General features: G+C 39.2%; 1 protein-coding gene across 2 annotated transcripts in view; it reads right to left on the reverse strand.

Annotated features, from left to right (window-relative positions):
* The window catches only part of RALGAPB (Ral GTPase activating protein non-catalytic subunit beta), a 3,411,848-nt gene that overhangs the window by 361,094 nt on the left and 3,025,117 nt on the right, over nucleotides 1-25,637 (reverse strand). The window contains exon 26 of one of the 2 annotated variants that reach the window (XM_044090192.1): nucleotides 14,592-14,725. In XM_044090192.1, coding sequence (XP_043946127.1) covers nucleotides 14,592-14,725 — 134 coding nt within the window. Of the gene's footprint in view, nucleotides 1-14,591; nucleotides 14,729-25,637 lie in introns of both variants that reach the window. The other variant, XM_044090191.1, reaches the window with a different exon arrangement.

Genomic DNA, 25,637 nt, shown 5'->3' on the forward strand with positions numbered 1-25,637 from the left:
CTCTAAGAAAACATCTATTTATGGAAAAGAAGTGTTTTTTTAGGTTTGAGAGCATGCCTAAACATGTTAAAACAAACACAAAGGCGCAGTTCATTCTTCTTCTTTCGGCTTTTCCCAGTTAGGAGGGTCGGTACAGCAGATCACCTGTCTACTCATGATTGGCAGTGGAATTTTTACGGTGCTGAGTTGCCAGCCCGGCACCCAACCCTCCACAGAAGGTACACACATGCACGCACTCACGCCTAGGGCCAATTTAGAGTGTCCAATCCACCTACAGCATGTCTTTGGGATGTGGGAGGAAACCGGAGCACCTGGAGGAATCCCACGTGACCACAGGAAGGACATGCAGACTCCACACAGAAGACACCCCAGCCGAGGATCGAACTGGAGAACCTCTTGCTGTGAGGTGGCAACGCTAACCGCTGCACCACCGCGGCCGCCCTTAAAGGGGCAGTTTATATTCATGGCTAATCAACTTTTCCGTGATAAAATGGATGATTTGGTCAACAACGTTTTAGATACAGAGTATCCAATTAAACTTTTATTAAAGGTTAAATGAGATTATTAAGAGATGAAATACAGTACACAGGTCACTGTTCGGTACAGACACAGATCAAGTACATATGTGAAAATGATATTGCTGATAGATGTACGGGTTTCTGTTTGACTTGCAGTTTGGACTACGGAAAGACAAAGGAAGCAGTATGTAGAAATTGGAAAATTCTAGAGTCAGATACAGCTCTTAAAATTTGTCAAGAAAAGACCTACTTTTGGAATTTCAAGATGGCCGCACACTGACCAACATCTTAACTTCAGCTCTTCCAGCATGAAAACAGACAGAGAAAAAAAGGCCAATTAAATTGTTAGTTTGGGTAAAATTCAATAACTGGCTAATAAGTACACTGCCTAGATGCCAGCAAAAAATAAATATGGATAACTTGAAAGAAAATACACCAGAAAAAGTGAAGAGAAAACACTGACTGGGAAGAAGCCTGCAGATCTTCACCAAAAAGCAGTTCAAGCTTCAGCTTAGGTGCAAGAGATGGCTTCTAGTAATTTAGAAGAAAAAATAAATCAAATGAACCAAGAGATGATTAAAATAAATGAAACACCGAAGGAATACATACACTAAAAAACAAAAGTCTACAAAAAAATAAAAAAGCTTTAACTAGCTGTTCAGATGAACTTATAAAACTGCAAAAAATCACAGGCTGAAATGAAGAAAAGACTGGCTGACTGAGTCTTCTCAAGAAGAACCGTTTCAAAAATAGAGTCAGGAGACACAGCGAGCAGGAAAAAAACAGACTTTCTGCTGTACCTGTGAAACTGGAAGGTTCAGACTATTATTTTAAGAAAGCACAAATAAGCAACTGGAATGGTGTCTCATTGCAGGATTTTTTTAAGTGCAAGGGCACATTGAGTTTATGTTCCAACCTGTGCCATAAGAAAGCAGCAAAGAGCTACATTCTTAAAAATGCAATTATATCTGCAGAAAGATTGATCCTGGCAAAATTGTGGCAGAAAGGAAAATATTAAAAATTGGAGACAGCAGAGTGCTTGTAGAAAGCAATTATTCACTGTACATCAGGCAGAAAAGAAAAAAAATTATCCAAGCAATCAGGGAATGTCAAGAGGCAGGTATGAGATTCAAGCTGACATATCCAGCTGTTTTCAGACAATTTGTTTTCCCTGAGGATAAAAGACATTTTTTTTTTTGATGCAGAACAGGCCACGGAAGAAATAAAAAGGTTTATCCAACACGAAGTGAACCAGCAAGCAGAAGGGGACTCTGCTTCTCATTCTTCTGACAATAAAGCTCTTAGACAGACTTTGCCACTCATTCCAAAGAAAAATGGTTGAGAGGCAGAAAAAAAAATAACAAAGGAGCTGACTAGAAGAATCAAGAGTACCTCGGACTTCAACCAGTGTCTGGTGTTGAGAGACAGAGATGATCAGGAAGAAAACCAGCAAAACTGAAATTAGTGAATAATGGGAGACTATACAGCATCAACCACATTTAAGAAATATGGCTTTGCAAAAAATAAAGTGGCTGAGAAAGACTGGAATGTTTAATTTACAATTTATTTACTTTACATTTGCTGACCAGAGAAGTCCAGCTGGGCACAAAGGCCCCTTTTCACCAAAGGCCTAGGGAGAAAAGCTCCAGTACGTTTTAGGCAGAATACAATTAAAATACATTTTATAATGTCAAAATAGACAAGATAGTAAATTAGACATACAGTAGTAAGACTTCTTATACTAATTATACTCTATGCATACATAATTTAAATAAATAACTACGCAGTATAATAGATGCCACAATACAGAGTACTTAGTTATTTCCATTTTACACAACAGTGACAGAATAGAAAATGGTCTGAAGTTGGAGTGGTCAGCAAAGGGTCATCTTTTATGAAGAAGTGTGTGTACTTTTTTCCAAATGGCTGGAAAATGAGATTCAAAAATGGATTTATTTATTAGTACAGATATTGGATATGACAGAGCTTCAGCTGCAATTTTTAGAAATTCAGGAGGAAGGTTCTCTGCAGCACAGCTTACAGTTTTTAGTTTTAAGAGTTATTTTCTTATGGTGGAGGTAGGGACAGGTTTGAGTGAAAGGTGAGTTTTCATGGAATTTTGTGGGTGGTGGTGGGTAGATGTGATGGAGAGGTTGTCTTTGATAAATGAGGCTACCGCATGAAGGAAGAATTTGCTAAAGTTATTAGCGACTGTTGATAAAGTGTCTTCTTGGGAGGGAATGGACTGTTGACTTTGGCCTGGATTTAGTAGATTTTGGCCCTGTGACCAGAATTTTTGGGGATTATTTTGGCATGCCTGCTGTAAATTACAATAACAGACTTTTTTGTCATGCTTTGTACTGTATTTGCTTTTATTTATTACCAGTCTGTAGTGTAGATGTTTTTTCTTCAGATTTGCTGGCATGCAATGCTTTCCAAGTCTTTTCTCTTGCCAACTATTTTTAGATAGCCACATTGACGGATTAAGTTTAACTCTTTCTCCTGATGGGGAGCATGTTTGTACAGTATATTGGTAAAGGTTTTGTTAAATTTGAGGGTGGCTTCATCTAAATGAAGATTTTTTTAACACATCCAAATTGTATTGCTTGAGAGTAGATATGAAATTGTCAACATTAAAACTGTACAGGTTAGGCACATTCTTGTATGTGTAATGTTTTACTGGACTGCATACAGGGCCTGTTAGCAAAACTGGGCAGGTGGTCACTTATTTTGTCACTGTACCATAGTTACAGATATTACCAGATTTAGTTGAGAGATGCCAGTCTAAAGTAGAGGAATTAGAGGATGGCTTGTTACAACCTGTTGGTGTACTTATGAGAAAAACCATAAAAGTTAATACTGGTAGTGGGGGTACCAGATATAATTTGGGCCCAGTCTATGTTAAAGTTTCCAAGGATGATGGTTTCTTTGAGTATATTGGTTAGATGTCCAGGATAGTACGCCTTCCGCTGTGCTGATGTTATCACAGGAGAATATATGCAAGGACAGAATACATATGGTCTTATAAGAGTTTAGCTTGAGTAAGGCAATACGAATTGCTGCATTATTGAATAAAGGTTGCTTTTTATGATAAAGGGATATGTTCAGGTGTTTTGTGTATATAACAACTACTCCACCTGCTTTTTTGGATATATGGTCTGCTTGAAGGATACTATATCCTGATGGGAAGATTTCAGTGTCTCTGACTTGGTTTTATCCACATTTCTGTGATAGTGAGGATGCCAATGCTGGAATGAGATATGAAAGCATACAGTTCAGTTACTTGGTTACAGATGCTTAGAAGATTAATGTTTGTAAATTTTAGACTTGTTTTACTAGAACTGCAGACCATTATGGGAGAAGCTGTTGTGGTTGGAACTGGTTTGGTGTGAATGTCATTGCAAAATTTCAGAACTGTTCTGGGATAGCTGGAATATACAGTGACAAATTTGTCCTTTGTGACGAGTTTGTAGATTGGGTTACTTACTTTTATATATGTTTGAAAAGATGGATGTGAGATGGATTGTAAAGGTTATGGACTAAATGGAAGGAAATATGGGAGTATCAAGAGTTGCCTTTCTTATCTTATCATGTAAAGCTACATTGAGAGCAATGGACTGAACACTGAGCATAAGACTGGTATTGAGAAATGTAGGATAGTTGGTTATGTTTGCTAGAAAGAGGAGTGAAGTTAACTGCAGTACTCTGAATAATATGCTAATTATTATGCAAACGTTAAGTTAGTGAAAATCTAAAAAGGATCCCTTGGCAGTGAGATTGTCTTACTTTTGCAGCAGGAATCTTCAGGGATACTATGTGGTCTGTACAAACTGGTATTAACTGAAGGTATTTCTCCTTTTGTGTTTTTACAACTGAAGTGAAACTCAGGTGTAGAAGTTCCCTCGGCAGTGAGACTGTCTTACTTTTGCAGCAGGAATTGGCAGGGATACTATGCGCTCAGTACCTGTACAGTGAAGCAGCGAGAGGAAGCTTATTTCATTTAGGTCATGAAAAATAAAAAAAAACAGTTGTTTTCATGCTGGCATTGTTAAACTTGTGGGCAGACTGTAAAGCAAATACCCTGCTTAATGTCATTAATACTTAGAAGGACACTAAAGAGCTAAAAAAATAGTAACCAAATAAAAATGTTTTTGTTCATATCAATATATGTATAAAATATTACATGATATAAACTGCAAGTTACATTGTAAAGCTATTTTGTATAGTGTGCAGTCAGGGTTATTTTCAATGTGTGTGGTGGTGGGAGTCTCTTCAGTGGCTGTTATATATGTTAAAAACATTAAAGTACTTTTTCTTAGTTGTAGGAAAATATAGATTTTACATAATAAGAAAAGAAAGGCGGCACAGAAGCAAGTTTAAATTAATATAATTCTATGACTGTGGACTGCTAGGTGCGGGTGAGAAAAGTAAAAAGTAAAAGTGCACTGACTACATAGAATAAAGATAATTTCCTCTGTCTTCACAACGGTGGAGGACTACATTATCTCATTGGCTGAAGCTATTAAGCTGATGAAGGGCATGGAAAATGCTAAGTTTCTTGCATTTGCAGAGATATTAGGTTCTTTTTTTCCACTGTCACGAAACAAAGCTCTTGCAAGTACGGCAAGTGTACGGCCCCAAAACTCATGAATGCAATTAATAAATCAAAAAGCCAGCACACAGCAGTGTAAGGTGCCTGTCAAATTATATTTATTCAAACATTAATTAGGCAAAAACAGACCGGTTTCGGCCAAAATATTACTAAGCCTTCCTCAGTGTTGAAAATAATACAATGAATCAATGCCTAATATACATCTATGTAACAACACATGCCTACAATTATCCTGCGGATTGGTTGGCTATAACTGTTCATTTAAACTGGGTGGAAATAATCCCCTCTGCTTGATGATCCACTTTTTCTCTTTATTATTCAATATGGTTTGCACAAAGGCATGGGATTTGTTTGCAAGGTATATATTTTTTATACAGATACAGTTGACCTGATTTGTGCCCTCCCATATTTTATTTGACTGGGTATATTTGGTCTCTAATCCAGTTTGGCATTTGGAATCATTTTTCATACTTACTATCATTAATAGGGTGATACTGGTACATATCCCATCTGTGACATTTTTGTTCATCTATGACCCACTGGATCATGCATTTGACTCCACTTCTTCGGGGGTTATCGGCTGATAGGGATGACATGGGGATCTTCAGTCTGGGATCCGGGGGCAAGCCAAATGAAATGGTTGACATGAGTGAACTAGAAAATGCATGTTCAGCCACCTTTCAGAGGCTAACTAAAAACATGAGGGTGTTACGGACTAATGTCTGGCACTTGAGATTATTTAAAGCATACCAAACTAAGGGGATCTCAACCCAGGGGACTAAGGGTTCGTATCCAACCCCTAGTAGCATACCCGGATGATAAGCTTGTTGAACAATGGACCCTTGCCCAGCAAAAGGCATCTATGAGCTTTGGTGACACTCTCACTGCATATTATGACCGATCCAATGATTCAAGCATCACAGACGGAGCTTTGATCTGTGCGAAAAATAAAAAATTTGAGGGGCAGACTTGTTATGCTACCTGCTTAAACCAGTTAAGCCAAGAACTATTGGCCCTGGAACAACAATTGAAGGATAGGAAAATGAGGAAATTTCAATGAGACAAGGATGATTATGAGTGGGGTAAGCCCTTTGGTCCCAACAAAAATGTCAAATTTACTAGTGTGGGTGGCAAACCCTCCAAGAGGAAAAGGCCCAGGTCAATTTTGAAGAAAGCTTCCAACCAATTTAGTGGTACATTAGGGGATGAATTGTTCTCCATGACAGATTTGGAGGCACAATACACTGCAGTACCCCCCAGCTCCAAAATGTCGGAATTCTGATATCCCTTTGGGGTAGGATACATAGGGGAGGGAGAAAGCATCATGGGAATCAACAATGTAGAATCTCTACTCAAAGTCATGACACACAAATAGATACTTGCAACTTTTTCTTCTTTTGGTTTTTCCCAGTTAGGGGTCGCCACAGCAGATCACCTGTCTGCTCATGATTGGCAGTGAAGTTTTTACGGTGTTGAGTTGCCGGCCCAGTGCCCAACCTTCCACGGAAGGCACACACACGCATGCACTCACACCTAGGGCCAATTTAGAGTATCCAATCCACCTACAGCATGTCTTTGGGATGTGGGAGGAAACCGGAGCAACCGGAGGAAACCCACGCTACCACAGGGAGGACATGCAGACTCCACACAGAAGGCACCCCAGCTGAGGATCGAACCAGAGTGCCTCTTGCTGTGAGCCGACAACCCTAACCGTTGCACCAGCGCTGCTGCCCAACAAATAGATACTTGCAAAAATGTACTGAATATTTCTTCCATATCACTCACAGAGGTTGAATTGCAACTTTTCAAAAAAGGACTTAACTTTATACCTGCTTTTTTTGTCTGAGGATTTCTTAGCACAAGATGTAATAGATTTTTGTCATTTATTGAATTTTGATTCTTCACCTACAGATGGAGATTCCATCACCTTCAAATTTCGTAAATCCACCTTTATGCCCCCATGCAACATTCAGTTCACACGTTTCAAAGTATGGTTCTCAGAGATCTACATTTTCATTCCGCGGACTCTGTAATTAGACCTCACAACCTCTCGAGAAATGAACAATGGATCATTTTGGATTTACAACACAACAGGGATCTAGTGATCTTACCAGATGATATGGGTGAGGCCATAGTGGACTCTAAATATGATGCCGAGGCTTAGAGACAGTTGAGCAATGGTCGTTACTACATGTACATGCCTCTGGATCTTGGTCCCAAATTCAAACAAGAAATTGACCAATTTCTATTGTCAGCTAAGGACAAGGGTATTATTTCTCAGACTACTATGCACCTTTTGACTGTCTCTAATCCTAGACACCAATATTTATACCTGCTACCCAAAATACATAAAAATCTACAAAATCCCCCGGGACGACCAATTGTATCTGGTCGTGGATCTGTTACAGAACCACTTTCACAATTCTTAACACAACATCTTCGGCCAATTTTGAAGCAAGTTAGATCCCGGATCCACGATACCACTCAGTTCCTACAGATCATCTCAGATATACAATTTGAACCAGGTTGGTTGTTATGCACCTTGGATGTGACGTCCCTATACACCAATATTCCTCACTGGGCCTGGTGGCCGGTCTATTGGCTTTATCAAGCTGAGCTTTACCCACAGGGTTTTAATATATTTTTCATTTGCCTTGCTGAACATGTACTTACAAAGAACACCTTCTATCATGGGAAGTGTTTTTGGAAGGTACAGGGTACGGCCATGGGAGCCTCGTTTGCTCCCATTTATGCAGATCTTTTATGGCTTATGTGGAGCAACAGTTAATTTATGATGTCACTCATAACCTTTTCCATGATGAAACTGACATGTGGAGATGCTGCCTTGACTACTGCTGGATGGTCTGGAGGGCTGATGTGACCTATTTGCACAAGTTTATGGAGTACATTAATAGCAACAAGTGGGGTATTCAGTTTTCAGTTAACTACTATGTTGAGTAAATCACCTTTTTAGATGTCTTGATTACCAGGAACTACTATAAAGCAAACACAATACTGGCTATGGAATAAAAAAAGAGTTGTATCTTATGTTAAGCGCTTTTCATTTACTGCATTAGTAAACTTCATTAGACAAAATCAGTATAACAAATACACAACAGTTAAATAGTTTAAAATGTGGCGCCGTCGTAATTCTACTACTTATGCATGCACAAAATATTTGGATAACAGTTTAAAGAGTCTGATAATGAAATGTCCCCAAATTTGCAAAGACTCGTGGCATTTCCTTGAGTTAATTAAGCATAGACAGTATTGTGATCAGAGTATACTTGTAACAGTGGACATCAATGACTTATTTTCTGTGATCCCTCATGAAGACGATATATAGGCTGTTGAATTCTTTCTAGGTGCACAGGGGGTTACACAGTCTAAAATTAATTTGTATACTAAAGTCTTGAAAATAGTTCTTAAAAATAATTACATTTATTTTAATTGGCAGATATTTTTTACAACAGGTGGGTGCAGCCATGGGAGCACCATGTGGCAAAATTTTTGCGAACATAGTTATGGCTGTATGGGAACAGCAGTACATTTATGATGGGGAATTTTTTCAGCATATTAGCCTATATTTACGTTATTTGGATGACATATTCATCCTTTGGAAGGGTAGTCAAGCAGCAAGTCTCATATATTAATACAACCACTTCTTATTTGACATTCACACAAGTGGACAACAATGAGATAAATTTTTTGGATGTCATTTTGAGTAAGGATAGAGACAATAAAAGATTCATAGCAAATATTTACAGAAAACCGACCTACTCAAACTCATTCTTGCATTTTTCTAGTGCACACCTGGCAATTAATAAGAAATCAGTAGTTAAGGGACAGCTTGTCCGGGCGGCAAGGATGGTTAGCTTGGAAAAGGACTTTGAAATAGAGTGCAATAATTTGACTGACATGTTTAAAAAGAGAGGCTATCCCAATCATATTCTTAGGGAATTGTACAATGAAGTAAAAACAAAAGGATCAAATGGTCATGTTGCACCTATTTTATCATAATACCTAAATACATAATTTAATCACTCAATACCTTTAGATGGGAGTGAACACCGCCTGGACAATGCTGCACTGTTTATAACGACATTTAACAAGCAGTTTTATGAAATCAAGGTTATTATTATGAAAAACTGGACACTTACGGATGAGGATTTGAACATCAGAACAAAATTGTGTCATGGTTTTAAATGGTGGCAAGGAGAGCAAGTAACTTTAAAAACCTATTGGAGAATGGTAAACGAGCTGTATGGCCAATAAATCAGTGGGCATTATGAATAGATGTGGAATGTGCAATTATTGCAGACACATACATAAAGGCCAATGCATACAAATAAAGGGCACATAATATATTAAGTGCAAATGTAATTGTAATTCTAAGGGAGTAATATATGTGGGCAGTATGTCAACTCTGCCCAGCATTTTATATAGGAAAAACCACCAAGTCTCTCAAGGGAAGAATTATTGAGCACAAGTATGCAATAAGGAAAGATCAGTTAAATAATCCACTAGCTAAACATGTGCATGAACAACATGATCATTATTTTAGATTTGCAATATTGCAGTAAACGCTTAGTAATGATAAAGGTGGTCCCTGGGAACTACAATTGGAAAAGGCAGAACTTATATGGCAGCTCATGCTTCATTCTTATGCATGGCCTGGACTTAATGATCTTTGCAGTATTAACAGCATCTTAAAATTGAAAGCTTTAAGTAGATAAATGGTTGCTTTGGTAATGACAATAAGTTTTGTTTAAAATGAATACTTTATTTATGCATATAAATTTAATTTAATATCTTAGGTACTTTAGAACAATTTTTAAATTTTATAGTTGCATATATTGTTTGCATTTGGTGTATTTGGAACGTTTTGTAATATACATGAATATTTATTAACTCATGAATAATGGTACAATGCATTGGGGGAAGAAGCATAACATTTAGTTTGTGATGTCATTTCCTGTAGTAGAAAAAGGGTGCCACATTTTAAACTATTTAACTGTTGTGTATTTGTTATACTGATTTTGTCTGATGAAGTTTACTAATGCAGTAAATGAAAAGCGCTTAACATAAGATACGACTCTCTTTATTCCATAGCCAGTATTGTGCTTGCTTTACAGTAGTTTGTGCATTTCATTTCATTTTTATTGATTACGAGGAACAAGGATCACACTTTGGATAATCAGGATTTTCGTAAGCATCCACAATATAATTCATCACTACACGCTTCAAGTTTTCACCCACCCCACATTACATGCAACATCTCCAAATCTCAATTTCTCCGCATGCGACGGATTTGTTCCCACCCTGATAAATATCACTTTTATAAACAAGATCTTATTAATTGGTCCAAGGCACGGGGGTACAAACCTGGCACGATTTTTACAGCAAGTAATTTTGCATCTTCAATAGATAGGGAGGACCTCTTGGTGTACAAGGAGAAACCACAACAGGGCCAACCTGTTATCAGATTGGTAACTATCTTTGGACATAACACTAACGCACTACTGGATAGTGTTAATAAACATTGGAATATACTCCTAGTGGACCAAAGACTATCAAGTATTCTAAACAATAGATGTTTCTTTCCTATAGCAGAGGTAAAACCCTGGGTTCCTATTTTAATCATTATAAATATGGACTGACTTTGGGTGGGAAACAATCCCAATGCACATTAAGTGGGGATTTGTTGCAGGGATGTTTCCCATGTGGGCATTGTGCATAATGTGTTAGGGTGGTAAAGTCTAAACAATTCACCATCAGAAATGCAGGAACAGTCTTTGATATTAGATTTCTTGCTAACTGTGGAACTGATTGGGTCATATACCTGGCCACCTGTACCTGTCCTACTTTCTATATCAGACAAACGTCTCATCCGGTCAGGTAACGTATATCTGAACACATTAGTGACATCTGGCAGAAAAGAATAAATGCATTATACAATCATTCTTTGGTACATACCTCAGCCAATTTTAGGTTTACTATTACTGACCGGGTTAATAAATCAGGTTGGCATACCATACTGAATAATAAAGAGAAAGTGGATCATCAAGCTGGGGGAATTATTTCCACCCAGTTTAAATGAACAATTATAGCCAATCAATCAGCAGGATAATTGTAGGTATGTGTTGTTACATAGATGTATATTAGGCATTGCTTCATTGTATTATTTTCAACACTGAGGAAGGCTTAGTAATTTTTTGGCCGAAACCAGTCTGTTTTTGCCTAATTCATGTTTGAATAAATATAATTTCACAGGCATCTTACACTGCTGTGTGCTGGCTTTTTGTTTTATTCTTTTTTCCCACTGGAAAAAACTTTTGGCGGGAGACAAGAAGTTGCAGCTGAAGACAGTTGGCTAATGGAATTCTGTGCAAAGTGTTCTGAGTGAAATTTACAAAGATTAAAGCTATTTCTTGTGTTTTTTTTCTCTCGATGCTAACTACTTTTACATATACATGAGCAATTAATCTCAAGAGTTCTGAGGATTCTTTTTTCAGGGAAATGCAAAACTTAAAAGTACAATGACAAACAGTATACTGAAAAATAATGTTTAAAATTATGGGAAGTGAATACGACAGAGTAGATTCCCCAACAGCCTTAACACTTTAAGGTATTTAATAAAACAGTATAGCATTTAGATTTACTTACAGGTAGCCACTGCATTTTTTTCTTAAGGCTAAAAGTTAATATTTGCTGAAAGCATACTAGCTGTTTTTCTTATTTGGAAAGGGAATATAGATAAAAAAGAACAGAAAGCAATTAGTGTCAGTAGGAACACAGGTTGCAATATCAGATTTACTATAGGTAACCTTAACTTAGACTAGGAAATGCCTGTGGGGCAACTGTTCCCATCTGAAGGGGTAAACTTCATTTGCTGAACATGCCATAGTCTTATGTGCTTGTTCTAAGTTAATGTGAGCTGGGGTAATCTGAAAATTTATTTAGCTTTTGGTTTGATGAAAATGTATTTAGCTTTTTGTTTAATGGTTTTCGTTAAAGCGAAAACTCTTTAAAAATATGGCATAGGGTCAAATGCAGATCAGAAGAAACAACTGCATAAAAAAAATCAGCTTGTCAAACATTAGTATGTGCATGTTAGATAAAAGTTGGAAATAAACATTAAAAAAGTGTCATGTAGGTGGGAACAATAGTTTTTTTTTATCATAATGGCTACTCTATCCCTATTACTTTGGAATGTAAATGGTATCACAGGTATAGATGTATATTAAGAAATGCAGAGTGGAAATAATGCAGCATGAGACACATTTGGAAAGAAATAAGCATATGAATTTGACAAAAAGGATTTCAGTACGGATATTCAGAAGAACATCATGGACAAAGGAAAAGGGGAGCAATAACACTGATTGCTAGACGAGCTCCAATAGTGACAGAGGAGGGGAAAAAGACAATAGTAGATCTGTGGAAGTAAAGAGCTACTGGCAAGACAGAAGGATTAACGTAGCACGTGTTTACATTCCATCAAAAATTGTTATTATGGAGCTTAAGAAAGTTTTGGGAAAGATTATCAGCTGTCATCAGAGAATATTAGTTAAAGGTGGGGAAATTAATTTGATTTGCAATAGGGAGGATGTGATCAGGGGCCACGAAGAAAAAATGTAACAAAAGGGTAGATTTCTGAAGAAATTTATGAGAATACCTATCAAGGAACACGAATTCAGTAGCAGGAACTTGGACAGAATTTACGTATTTTTCCAAAGGTACGGTAACTTGGCTAGACTGGATTGAAATTTCACAGGAAGAAGTTCATTTAATTGAAAGCTTTGACACACATCCAATAACTACTTCAGATCATGCACTAACAAACACAAAACTAAAATTGCAGGTTAAAGAAGCAAACATGAGACACTGGCACTTTCCCACCTACCTATTAAAAAGAGAGGGAAAGGGAGTTATTAGAGAAGATAGAAATTTCTTCATAAGTGATAACTAGTGAGTGGGATAAAATGAAAATGGAGTTTAAAATAGGATAGAAATAAAAGAGGAGAGATGATAAAGAAGTAAATAGGATTATTTAGAGAGCCTGACAAAGATTAAAGTACTCCAGAAGAGGGGGGACTTCAAAGAACAAGAGGAAGAGCAACTGTAGAGTGCTAAAGAAGAACTACTGAGTTTTTGGATAATATGCACGAGTTTAGAAAGACTGCAGTTAAGCAACTATTTTTTGGTTAACAACTCCATAGCACAAAATGTTTTAGCACAACAACTTAGACAACAGAAAATAGAAAAGACTATTGCCAAACAAATAACAAGATATGACAAGAAAAATAACCAAAGATCCTATAGACGTATTAGAGATATTTTGGAAATTTTATGAAACTCTGTACAATGTAGTGGAATGTGGAAACCAAAAAAAGAGCAAAAATTTAAATATTTATGGAAGATTATGCCAAGCTTAGATGAAAATGAGGCTCACAAACTAATAGTTAAGACAGAAGATGATAAAATAAAAATGCTGAAGCATAATCAATCTGTGGGTAAGTTCCCAGGAAGAGTTGGTATTCATTTGGAAGTTTGGAATTTAGGAGGGAAGAAAGTGATACAGTAATTGAAGATTTTGTTTAATAGTACTTTAAAAGGAGGGGTAGCACCACCATCTTGAAAGAAAGCTGTGTGTGTCGGGGGGGTATTAACCAAAGACGGTAAAGACCCATCAGACACAGTTTCATGCAGATGCATTTCAATTTTAAACAATGATTATAAAGTGTTAATGTCTATATTGGCTAAAAGAATGGTAAAGATGTGATCAAAACTGATAGATATGGATCAATGTGATTTTGTAGAGGGAGGCAAACATTTGACAACATTAATAAAACAATGAAGATCCAGAGGGAAGCAGAATGTAAGAAAATACCCCTGTTGTTGGTGGGACTCAATGTAAAGAACGCAATCGACAAAGAAAGCTGGGATTTTATGTGAAGGGCAATGGAATCATTCGCATACCTTGATACAATAATAAGGTTAATTAGGAAGATGTTCATTTTTGGTAGCTAAAAAAGTAAGCAAGGAGGAGCCCTTCACTGACAGAGAAACCATGACTACCCAAATGCCCTTCACTTGAGCATCACCCACACATTCTGGTTAACAAAGTCAAGAAAGCAGTCAAATATCTATTGCTATGTTGAGTTCTTCACAAACTTGGATGCTCAAATTGCCTAAGAATGTGGCTCAAACATGACTGTAGCTCAAATACTGTTCTATCCTTTCCAAGAACTATAACAGCAGACAAGAAATTAAACTGTGGAAATTGAACTATTCAGAATGTCTGAAGCATGGCTCCTCACTTTGCAAACATTATAAGCAGTGTACTACTGCAAGTGCATATTCCAGGTTAGCAGAAGTCTGTTTAGGAGTATGCACAAAGTCAGGTCCAATGACAGAAACAGGACAATGTGGCTTTGCGTAGGCTGTTGAAAGATTCTTACCCGCTGTGAGGAATTCAGGCTGTCTGTATGGTTAGGAAATAACTCTAGAGTCAGAGAAGGCTGCTTTAGAAGGGGCGGCATTAAATCCATTTGTGAATCTGTCTCCATTGCTGAACAGCTGCTTTCAAAAGAATCTGCTGCAAAAGAAATAATAGTAATCAAATGTTTTAGTTAGGTTACAGGAAAATGCTTAAATTTACATATTTGTGCTGCAGCTACATCTCACAGGCTGAACATTTATCCTCAGAGGTATTAAAAACAAAGAGCACCAAATGAATATTTGCATAATTGTACATGATAACTCCATGTTATAAACACATACTGAAAGAAAACAGCTCAATACATAATCAAACAAGAAAATGAATGTTACTTACCTATAAGGTTTACCCATATGGATACCTAACCTAACTACAGGTCTTCCACATATGTGGAAAAATGCTCAAAAACAAGCTATCACAGGATTCCAAGATGGCAACTAACTGAGCAACACATTAATTAGAGCTCACCCACTGCAAAAACTGACAATAACCACAAAAAAAAAAAAAAAAGCCAATAAAAGTTAATGATTTTGGATTAATTTGTTTACTGGCTAGTAAGTGCTTGGATATCAGAAAGGAATACAACTGGAAAATCTAGAGAATAGTCAGAGATAAAAAAACAAACATTTGGTTAAGAATAATCTTGTGGCTGAGGAAGTACACCAATTTCACCCTTGGTGCAGGAGATGGCTTCCAGAAATCTTAAAGAAAAAAAATAAATAAACCAAATGCATTAATGAAGTCTTCAAAATAAGTGGGACATTACTGGAATATATAACGTCAAATGATAAAAGGATGGAAAAATTAAATGAAGTGCTAAGTAAACCATTCAGATGAATTGACTGATTTGTAGTAGTCAGTGATCTGTATGAAGGAAAAAAATGCCAGAAAAATGAGGATTCCCAAGAGGAGCTAGTTACAAAAAAGGTAGCACAGACCATGAAGAGAGAATGTGAAGTTCTTTGCCATCCATAGAAACTGGAGGAAACAGATTGTATCAATTCTATGCACACAAATGAGTAACTGGAATGGAGTTTCCACAGCAACTACTACTAATGGAGAGAAAACATATTCTTATGTGCCCCAAATACTGCCGTTATGAACTAAGACCTACTTCAGTGAAAATCCAAACAGACCAGCTAGGGAAGATCCACCTGAGTAAAGTCTGACAAACAAGAAAGGTGCTGAAAACTTGTGACAGCACAGTGTTCATGGAAAATGACTATCTAATGTGCATCAGGTAAAGAAGTAAATTCATTCCAGCAATCAGAGGATACCATGAGGTTGGACTGAGATTCAGGATGTTTTATCCAACAGCTTTCAGAATGCTTTTTCCCCTTTGGGTCAAAGATATACATGGAAGCATACAATGGGGTGGAGGACAAAGTTCAGTCAACAGAAAACAAACCAGCAAGCTAAAAGATTTCATCTCCTCATGCTTCCACCATTGAACTGGGTTGGGACAACATAAGGCCAGTAAACTGTTCCCATTATTTAAAACAAAAATACAGGTAAGACAGAAAGAAGCCAGGAGATGACCAGAAGAATAAGGCAATGCTTGGCTTTGAAAAAGAAGCTGAGAAAAGATGAAGTTCAGAAGGAAGATGGGAGATAACGTAAACTTAACAAAATAAAAGGGTCTGAAGATCTAGAAAGTATTAACTTCATTGTATTATGATTATGCATTTAAACTGTTAAGGCATGAGAAGCAATACAAATAGGTTTGCTCCAAAGGACAATGCTTTGGCTCTATTAAACTACTGAGAAAACTAAAATATCAAATACATGCTGTGTTTTAGCTGTAAGGGAAAAATTATGGAAGACAACATGTGTGTCTAAGTGGAATTGTTTTCACTTCTGTAAAGACTGTCGGAATTAAACTGCATGCTATCTTTGTACAAATACAAAAAGGAGTACAATCAGTACATCCTGCATCAGTAACGATGGATGCTTTCTATCTTTATTACATAAAAAAGCAATAAAAGGTTAAGAAATCAATTAAAGGTATAACATGCCAAAGGTCAGTCTGTGAACAGGATAAGAAAAGATACAAAAGTGCTGTGTAAAACAAATGTGTGTGGTACTGCAGCTGCTAAGGTGAGTTTACTACTATGAACTAAACAGCTCAAATGGAAAATATCAACTTAGTAGTAACACATTTAAAATACAAAGGCAAGTAGATATATTACTTCATGCAGATTTTACAAATGGGCCTGTTTTTCTCAGCTAAATAATTTAAGAATTTGAGAAAATGAAGAAACTGTGATAAACGGTAATTTTTAGAAGGCATCTACAACCAGACGTACTTGAGATAATGTAGACATCAATCAAAAACTGACTAAACAGTGCACTTGAAGTAACCTTTTCACTGTCATGAGTGAAATCATTTAGACTCAAAATGACAACAGCATAGTGCTTACTGATAAGGGAAAAGAAAACTAAAAAAACAAACAGAAGTTGGAAGTTATTAGTTTCTAAGCTCAACTTCTTAGCTCAAAAATCACTGCTAGAGCCACAGGCTTTAAAGATGACTGCATACTGATCAACAGGTTGATTTACTTCTCTTACAGTCTGGAAATCACAAATGTGATAAAAATGCACTAAAGCTATCAAAATAGATAAAATGACTTACTGGCTGGACTTCCAAGATAGGTGCATTCTGATAAACAGCATAACTTCAGTTATCCCAGTGTGGAAACAGAAAATGAGAAAAATTAGTGCCAATGAAAATGTTTTTTGGTAAAACTGAATTACTGGCTACTAAAATACACTGCCTGGATGCCAGCAAAGACGACATTTAGAAAACCAGAAAGAAAATCAACCAGAAGTGAAAACACTGTCTGGGAAAAATTCTGCAGCTGTTCAGCAAAAAGCAGTTCAAACTTCAGCTTTGGTTCAAGAGATGGCTTCCAGTAATTTAGAGGAAAAAATAAATCAGATGTACTCAGAGGTAATTAAAGTAATTGAAACAATGAAGGAACATATCAATTCAAAGAAAAAAGGCGGGAAAAATAGAAGCTTTAACTAGCATACAAATGAACTGATAAAACTATAAAAAGCTGACGAAGAAAAAATGGCTGAGTGTGAGGTTTCTCAAGAAGAACCATTTAAAATATAACAGAGTTAGAGTGCTTAGAGAAAACCTGATATTTTCTGCTGTACCAGAAAAACTGGAAGGGACAGACTGTATTAACATTATGAAACTACAAACAGGCAAACTGCACTCCACAGCAGAAATTAACTTAAAAGATACACTGAGTATGTGCTCCAAACCTGGCCTGGCAATGAGAAAGCGGCCAAGACTTTTATTAGTACCAGCAGTAAGAGCTTATCCTGACAAAATTGTGGCGGAAGAGCAAAGTATTAAAAAGTGGATGCAGCAGAGTATTTCCAGAAAATGATTATTCACTGTACACCAGGCAGAACAGATACAAATGTATCCCTGCAATCAAGGATTGTCAAGAGGCAGCTGGGAGATTCAAGCTGCTGTATCCATCTGTCTTCAAAAGTGCTTTTCTTGGATGATCAAAGTAATTTTTTGACAAAGAACAGACTAAGGAGAAAACAAAGTTTATCCAACAAAAAGTGAGTCAGCAAGCAGAAGGGGACTCTGCTTTACATTATTCTGAAGGCAAGGTTAATAGAGCGACTTTACTAGTGAAACCTTTTCAAATGTTCCAAAGGAAAATGCTTGAAAGATAGAAAAAAAAAGCACAGGAGCTGACTAGACGAATCAGCAGTACCTTGGACTTGAAGTAGAGTGTGGTATCAGGTGACTGAATGAACAAGACAATGACCAACAACTCTAAACTAGTGAATAAATGGAAGAGTATAAAGCCCTTGACACATTTGTGAAATAAAGTTTTGCAAAAAAAAAAGTGTCAAAACAGACTTTTGTTGACTTTGTTAAACTTCTGGGTGGAGTGTAAAAAAAGAAGTTACAAACCATATCGTTCCATGAGTTGTTTATCTCACCTTTATTCTCACTGATGGGTTTGCAGCCGATCCTCGGCTCCGACACGGCTGATAGCAAAGCTTAAGGTTTGCCAATAGCTCGAGACAAAGCCCATTATCCCACAATGCACTGCTGGAATTACCTCAGATCTTGTTTGCTGTGAGTATATATATATATATATATATATATATATATATATATATATATACATATATATATATGACTGTATAGTTCATATATATATATATATATATATATATATATATATATACCCAGGGTCACACAACATTCAACTGGCTTCAATCGTCATATATAGACATATATATATATATATATATATATATATATATACACACACACCTTTTTTTTCTTTTTCTACAAGGAAGCACTTCCCATAGGGGAATAAGAAGTATTGAATAACCAGGATGGTACAAGCCTCTAAGTCAACTGTCAACCAGGAGGGGAAAGGAGGGAGGGACGTGAGAATAAAGGCGAGATAAACAACTCACATGGAACGTTATGGTGAGTACATAACATCTTTATGTGAAGTTGTTAAATCTCGCCGTTTATTCTCACTGATGGGTAGCGTCCCTAGCACCCTCAATCTTGGGTGGCTCATGGAAGTATGTTTTTCAGTACCGTGGAACCAAAGGAAGACCTGTCACTGGAAGCCTTATCTACTTTGTAATGCATGATAAAGGTATGAGGCTTAGACCAAGTGGCTGCAGCACAAATATTGTCAAGGTGCAATTTAGCTTGAAAGGCAGAAGACATAGAAACGGCTCTGGTAGAATGAGCCTTAGGTTTGTGTGTCAATGCCATGTTTGCATTCGCATAAACAAAGGATATACAACTGGCCCCCAAAAAAATACAAAAAAATGATCTGATTTTTCTAGTCCCTTAGCTCTATCAAAGATAAAATCTGAGCGGTCAGTGTACATCAAGTTTGTGCATCCTTCCTTAAAAAATCTTTGTCAAAAATTCTAAACTAGACGATAGAGGAGCTCGGAAAGGGTCAATTTTCTGTATATTGGCTCAAATTGAGAATCTGTTCCACTTACTGCTGTATAGTTTCCTGGTGGGTGGCTTGTGAGAAGACAAAAGGATCCATCTTGTATCATCTGAGAATGAATGAAGCCTGGCAATTAGGGGAAGTGGATTAGCCAAGCAGTCTGCTTTAGGGACTGCAGTGAAGGATGGGGGTCCCCTGATGGTCCGGAACTGGGCCCAGGCTCCATGGATCCTCCAGCATATGATAATGAAGGAAGGGGAACCAAATCTGTCAAGGTCACTACAGGGCTATGAGGATAACTGTCCTTCCCAGTGATTGTGCTTTCTGTAAAACCTTGAGTATCAATGGAATAGGTGGGAATGCATATAGGAGACCCGGAGGCCAATTGTGTACGAGTGCATCTCTCGGGGAATGTCCTGGAGGTGGTATTAGGGCAAAGTAGCTTCTGCATTTGGTATTGATGTGACTGGCAAAGAGGTCGCAGCAAGGCTGGCCCCATTTGCAGAAAATCAAATCCACAACTCGTTGGTTGAGAGACCACTCGTGAAACAACAGTATTGCCCTGCTCAGCTTGTCCGCTGTCACGTTGGATTTCCCCGAGATGTGCATTGCTATCAGAAAACGGTGGGACAACACTGCCCATTGCCATACTCTGAGGGCTTCTTGACAAAGGGGGCAAGACTTGGTTCTGCCTTGTTTGTTCAAGTACCAGACCACTGATATGTTGTCCATCTGAATTGCAATTGTCCCTAGAGGAACAGAGTCCTGAAAGTACAGCAACACCAGAACACTGATATGCAGATGTGACTCTTGATCCGTCCATGTGCCTTGGGCAGTCTTTCCCTGAAAATGCCCCCCCCCCATTCTATCAGGGAAGCGTCCATGGTCATAGTGGCTACTGGGGGGGGGGGACAAAGGGTCTTCTGATTGTGACATGAAGAGACGTCAACCACCACTGAAGGTCTCTCTTGCAAGAATCTGTGATGAGAATCATGCAGTGCATCGGTAGCTTTTGGTACGACCACTGAGAGAAGAGGAGCCACTGAAGGATTCGCATAATCATCCTTGCAAGTGGTACAGCTAGGATTCCTGCCACCATCAAACCTAGCACCTTCAAGACCTCTGCTGCTGTAGCTTTGTTCTTTGACACCAGTGAGTTGACGTGTTGGTGAAGAAGTGAGACTCTTTCGATTGGAAGACGTAGAGTGGTGGTTGAGGTATCTAACTCTGCTCCTATAAAAACATTATGCTGCGATGGCGATAAGGCAGACTTTTCGAAGTTGATTGTAATGCCTAATTGATGGCAGAGTGTCAGAGTATATTGTGTTGCCTGAGTCAATTTATGCCTGGTGGTAGCAGTGAGGAGCCAATCATCTAGGTATGGAAACACCTGGAATCCTAGACACCTCAGGTGAGCCGTGACCACTGTATGCATTTGGTGAACACTCTGGGGGCTGTAGTGAGACCACAGGGCAGGGCTCGAAACTGGTAATGATTGGCTCCCAGCCGGAAATACAGGTGATCCCTGGAGCGTCTGTTCATCTTTATGTGATAGTATGTGTCCTTGAGATCTATGGAGCACATCCAATTGCCTTTCCCTAGGAAGGGAAGAATGGACTGAAGCGTGACCATTCGAAACTTCTCTTTCTTTACGAATTGGTTGAGTCTGCTGAGGTCCAAGATAGGTCTCCAGTCCCCCGTTTTCTTTGGTACCAAAAAGAATCTTGAGTAAGTTCCGAATCCAACTTGGTCTGCTGGGACTGGCTAGATGACTCTATTTTTCTAGAAATTTTTGGACCTCTACGATTGCTTGTTCCCTGAGACTGGGTGGAACATCTGGGATTCTGTTTACAGGAGTGGGAGGGGAAGAGAACGGTATGAAATATCCTCTGGAAATGATGCTTTGTACCCATGTATCTGACATTATGTTTCGCCAGGCTTCTGGGTACAAAGATAAGCGACCTTCGACTGCCTCCAGAGCCGGACAGCCGGGCCTCCTTTCAGGAGCGCTGGTAGGGCTGACCAGAGAACTGGCCTCTGTCACCCTGTTGCTGCGGACCCCCCTCTGCCACGCGGGCAGTGCCTTCCATTATAACCCCCTCCTGTGCCTCTAGAGGGAGTTTCTCCATGTGTGTCCTGAAAGGCTCCCTGTGCTTTTCAGAACCACATTTTTCCGCCCTTAGGGCCTTTGGGATAGGGCCGAGTAGGAGTAGAAAAACGGACTCCAATGGCAGATAAGGTCTTGCCTTCCTGCTCACACCTGGTTAAAGTTTCCTTTACTTTAGGCCCAAACAGTGATGAGCCATCAAATAGGGGTGTTGATAAAGGAAGACTTAAAGGGCTCCGCAAAGGAACAGAGATGCATCCAGGCTAGTCTCCGCAAAGCAATGCCTAAACTAGTGGCTCTACTCGAACCATCAGCTGCTTAAGATATGAGACGCATGGACGAGTTCACAACCGAGTTTAGGGTAGCGAGCGTGTGTGTGTTGACTTTGTCAGCAACCCTGCAGCTACTGAAGCCTGGAGAGCATCTCCTAGCTCTTTCAGGAGATCTCTTTGTAGTCTTGTGAAATGGGTTAAATAGTTCAGCAATCACAGAGAAAAAGTCGCTGAACTAAACATGCGTTTCCCATATCTATCCATGATCCTAGAATCTCTGTTAGGAGGATGGATAGATGCGGATATTTCAGACACTTCCTTTTTGGTGGCTGCAGCTACCACCATGGCATCAACAGGCACTCCTTTGGTCAAACAGTCTTTGTCCACTGGGGCAGAGATGAACTTATTCGGCTTCCGAGGGACAGGTTTCCATGGCCTCCGGTGACTCCCAGGCCTTACGAGAGATCAGCTCCATAAGCTCATCGTACGGTGGAGACACCCAAGAAGTGGAAGGTTGAGACCCAAAAGCCTTCAAGAGCACTGACTCATCCTCAGTAGGGGTTTTGGACTGCCAATCACCCCTCTGACTCAGGATCTCTAATATCTCTGCAAAGGAGATATCCTCAGTGGGGGATCGAGGGGACCCTTCTGACTCATCCAAGTCAGTGTCGGATGTCAAATACTCCTGTGGGGAGTCCAAGTGCCTCCTCTTGCACAGTCTCTTCCTGGGTACCTCCTCAGTGGGGAGATCTGGGGAGGTCTTGGAAGAACAGGGGGCGCCCTGTGGGGCTACTTGAGGCTCAGGGTCTCTACGCTTAGGGGACCGGTAGATGTAGAAGCGGACACAGGTGCTTGAGGGGAGAAGGAAGCTCGAACTGATGCAGACGATGTCTTAGGAGACAGGACTCTCCTCATGGCATTGAATGCACCATGGATCCGACGAGAAGGGGGTAGACGGATACGGAGGGACCATCCGATCCTCCCGCACCGAAACCATGGGTTCTGAGCCCAAGGTAAGAGCAGAGCTCATCCTAGCCGAAGCCCCTGAGGTAAGAGCAGAACCCATCCTAGCCGAAGCCCCAAGAGGAAGAGTCGACACCGACAAATCAGTCTGACTATCCTCCCTGGACCTGACAGGAGAGTCTGCTCCTAGCGTCCTCGGTCGGCACAGAGGATGTCCAAGTAGATGGACCCGATAACACTGGTGCGGGTCTCGGTTCCATAGGTTCAGCAACTATTGGTTCGGGCTCCGAGAGTCCAGTACAGCTCGGAGGAGGAGTAGTCAAGTCTGGTTCAATGGTCTTCAGCTCCGACAAAATGGTCGGGGCCGACAATTTAGCAAGTCCTGGTGCCCGTAGAAGCTTCTGCACTAGCCGATCCATATCCATAATTTAGAGGCTGACTGAAGACTTCGAAGAATGCACCGAAGGTGCTAACTGGAGCAGAGGACATGAGGAAACCTCAGAGACCGGCTCCAAGACTGAGAGCTGGCTCCGAACCAAGGGACACACTGTTCCGAGGACTGTGGAACCAATGACCTTGTACCCTCTAATCTTTTTGCCTTCTTAGTAACTTTAGAATCTCCTGAAGATTTAGATGATTTTGAAGAATTGCTAGCACCTTCCTGGATACTTGGCTACCCAACACCTCAGAGAAAGCATGCTGCAGCAAACCCTATCAATAAGTTTTCTCCTTCTTTCTAAGAGTACCCTAGAGGAAAAAGAGTGGCAAATACTGCAAGGGTCTTGGAGGTGTTTAGTCCCCAGACAGTAAACACAATGGACATGCCCGTCAGTGACGGACATTTTCTGTCCACAATCTGGACATTTCTTAAACCCTGATTTGGGATGAGACTTTTCCCTCTCATCCGACATGTTCCAAGTTTGAAACAGGCACACCACAGAATTAACCTATAGAGGTTAAATACAGGGCTAACTAGGCCCACACTAAAAAAATACTAATAACAAGAAGAAATTTGTTAAATCTAAACAGGGCTAACAAAAGTCCCAACACTCTAAAAAACTAAGCCAACACAGGGCACTATCTACTACAATCTAACCTACTTATAACTATAGTATTTTAACGAGAAACACACACACACTAAATAGAGAATATATATCAAAAAGACGGAGAAAGAAAATTTTAAACTTGCGATTTAAGCAAAATATGGTCCGAGCTGACTGGATCACCGAGATCTCTCTTGCCGCGTTAAACTAGATCTGACGTAATTCCAGCAGTGCATTGTAGGATAAGGGGCTTGGTCTCGAGCTACTGGCAAACCTTGAGCTTTGCTATCAGCCGTGTCGGAGCAGAGGATCGGCTCCAAACCCATCAGTGAGAATAAATGGTGAGATTTAACAACTTCACATCATATATACACCACTTTATACCGCTAATGTTTAGGAGGAAACTAAACAGGAAAACTAAGTAAAACAATTTTTGTTTTTATTAGTATTTGTATATAATATTTCATGATATAAACGACATGTTATACACAGTCAATCAATTTTATGTATTGTGTAGTCAAGGGTATTTGAAATGTGGAGGGAGTCTTTTCAGTGACTGTTGAAGATAAAGTACTTTTTTAGTTGTAAGAAATATAGGCTTTACAGCATAACAAGAAAAAAAGACTGGACAAAAGCAAGTTTAATGTTCATATGCTGTGATCTTGGGCTGCTGGAGAGGGGTGGGATGTAAGTGTGCTGATTATATTGCATGTAGAACTATGATATTTTCATTTTTATTTTTCAAGGGTGAATGTCTAGATTACTACCTTGGTTTAAGCTGTAACAGTACAGTTTTGTACCTACCATAAATGTAGATGTTTGAGTGTATACACTGCTGCAGTCATTACACTTGTGTTATCCTGCCATCAGGCGGTTCCCCAGTCGGCCTGAGTTCCAAAGTCTTGGTCCAGTGTCAGTTGTTGTCGCCTCCTCCCTGACGTCAGTACGACAGAGGTATAAGATGCAGCCGACGCCATTTTCTTCAGTTTTTCTTGCCCCAGATGTCAGGTACCTCTAAATAGGTAGGCAATTCCAATTGCTAATAAAACATACATAAGAAAAGCAAAAAACAACTTAAAGCTACCAGCAAATACTCCCCATTGGTAGTAAGGGTAGAAGATATAGGTACGTACCAGCCAGTAAGAGGGGAAGGAGGGAGGGTAACCTGGACTGCAGCAGTGTATACACTCGAACATCTACATTTACGGTAGGTACAAAACTGCACTATGTTCATCGTGTTACACTGCTGCAGTCATTACACATGGGTAGAATCCCAAAGCTGAGGAAGGGTGGCTGGTTCTATAAGGCATTAGGGGTGGCTATAAGGCCCTGCATCACTGCAGTGGCGAAGCCAGCTCTGGATTTAGAGTATAGAGGCAGACAGTAATGCTTGGTGAAGGTATGTACAGAACTCCAAGTTGCTGCTTCCAAAATATCCTTGGTAGGTACTCCCCTGAGGTAGGCAGTTGAAGTGGCTGTTGCCCTGGTGGAGTGAGATCTAATGCTGCTAGGTACAGTTTTCCATGGTATGTGTAGCAGAAACGTATACAATTTCCAATCCATTTTGAAATAGTCTGTTTTGAAATGGCTTTTCCCTGTGCTCCTGCAGCATATGCTACCAATAATTGTTCAGATTTTCTGAAAGCTTTGGTTTTG

This window comes from Protopterus annectens, chromosome 12.part0 (genome assembly GCF_019279795.1).
Source record: "Protopterus annectens isolate FY-2018-M chromosome 12.part0, PAN1.0, whole genome shotgun sequence".
In the NCBI taxonomy this organism is placed as follows: Eukaryota; Metazoa; Chordata; order Ceratodontiformes; family Protopteridae; genus Protopterus; species Protopterus annectens.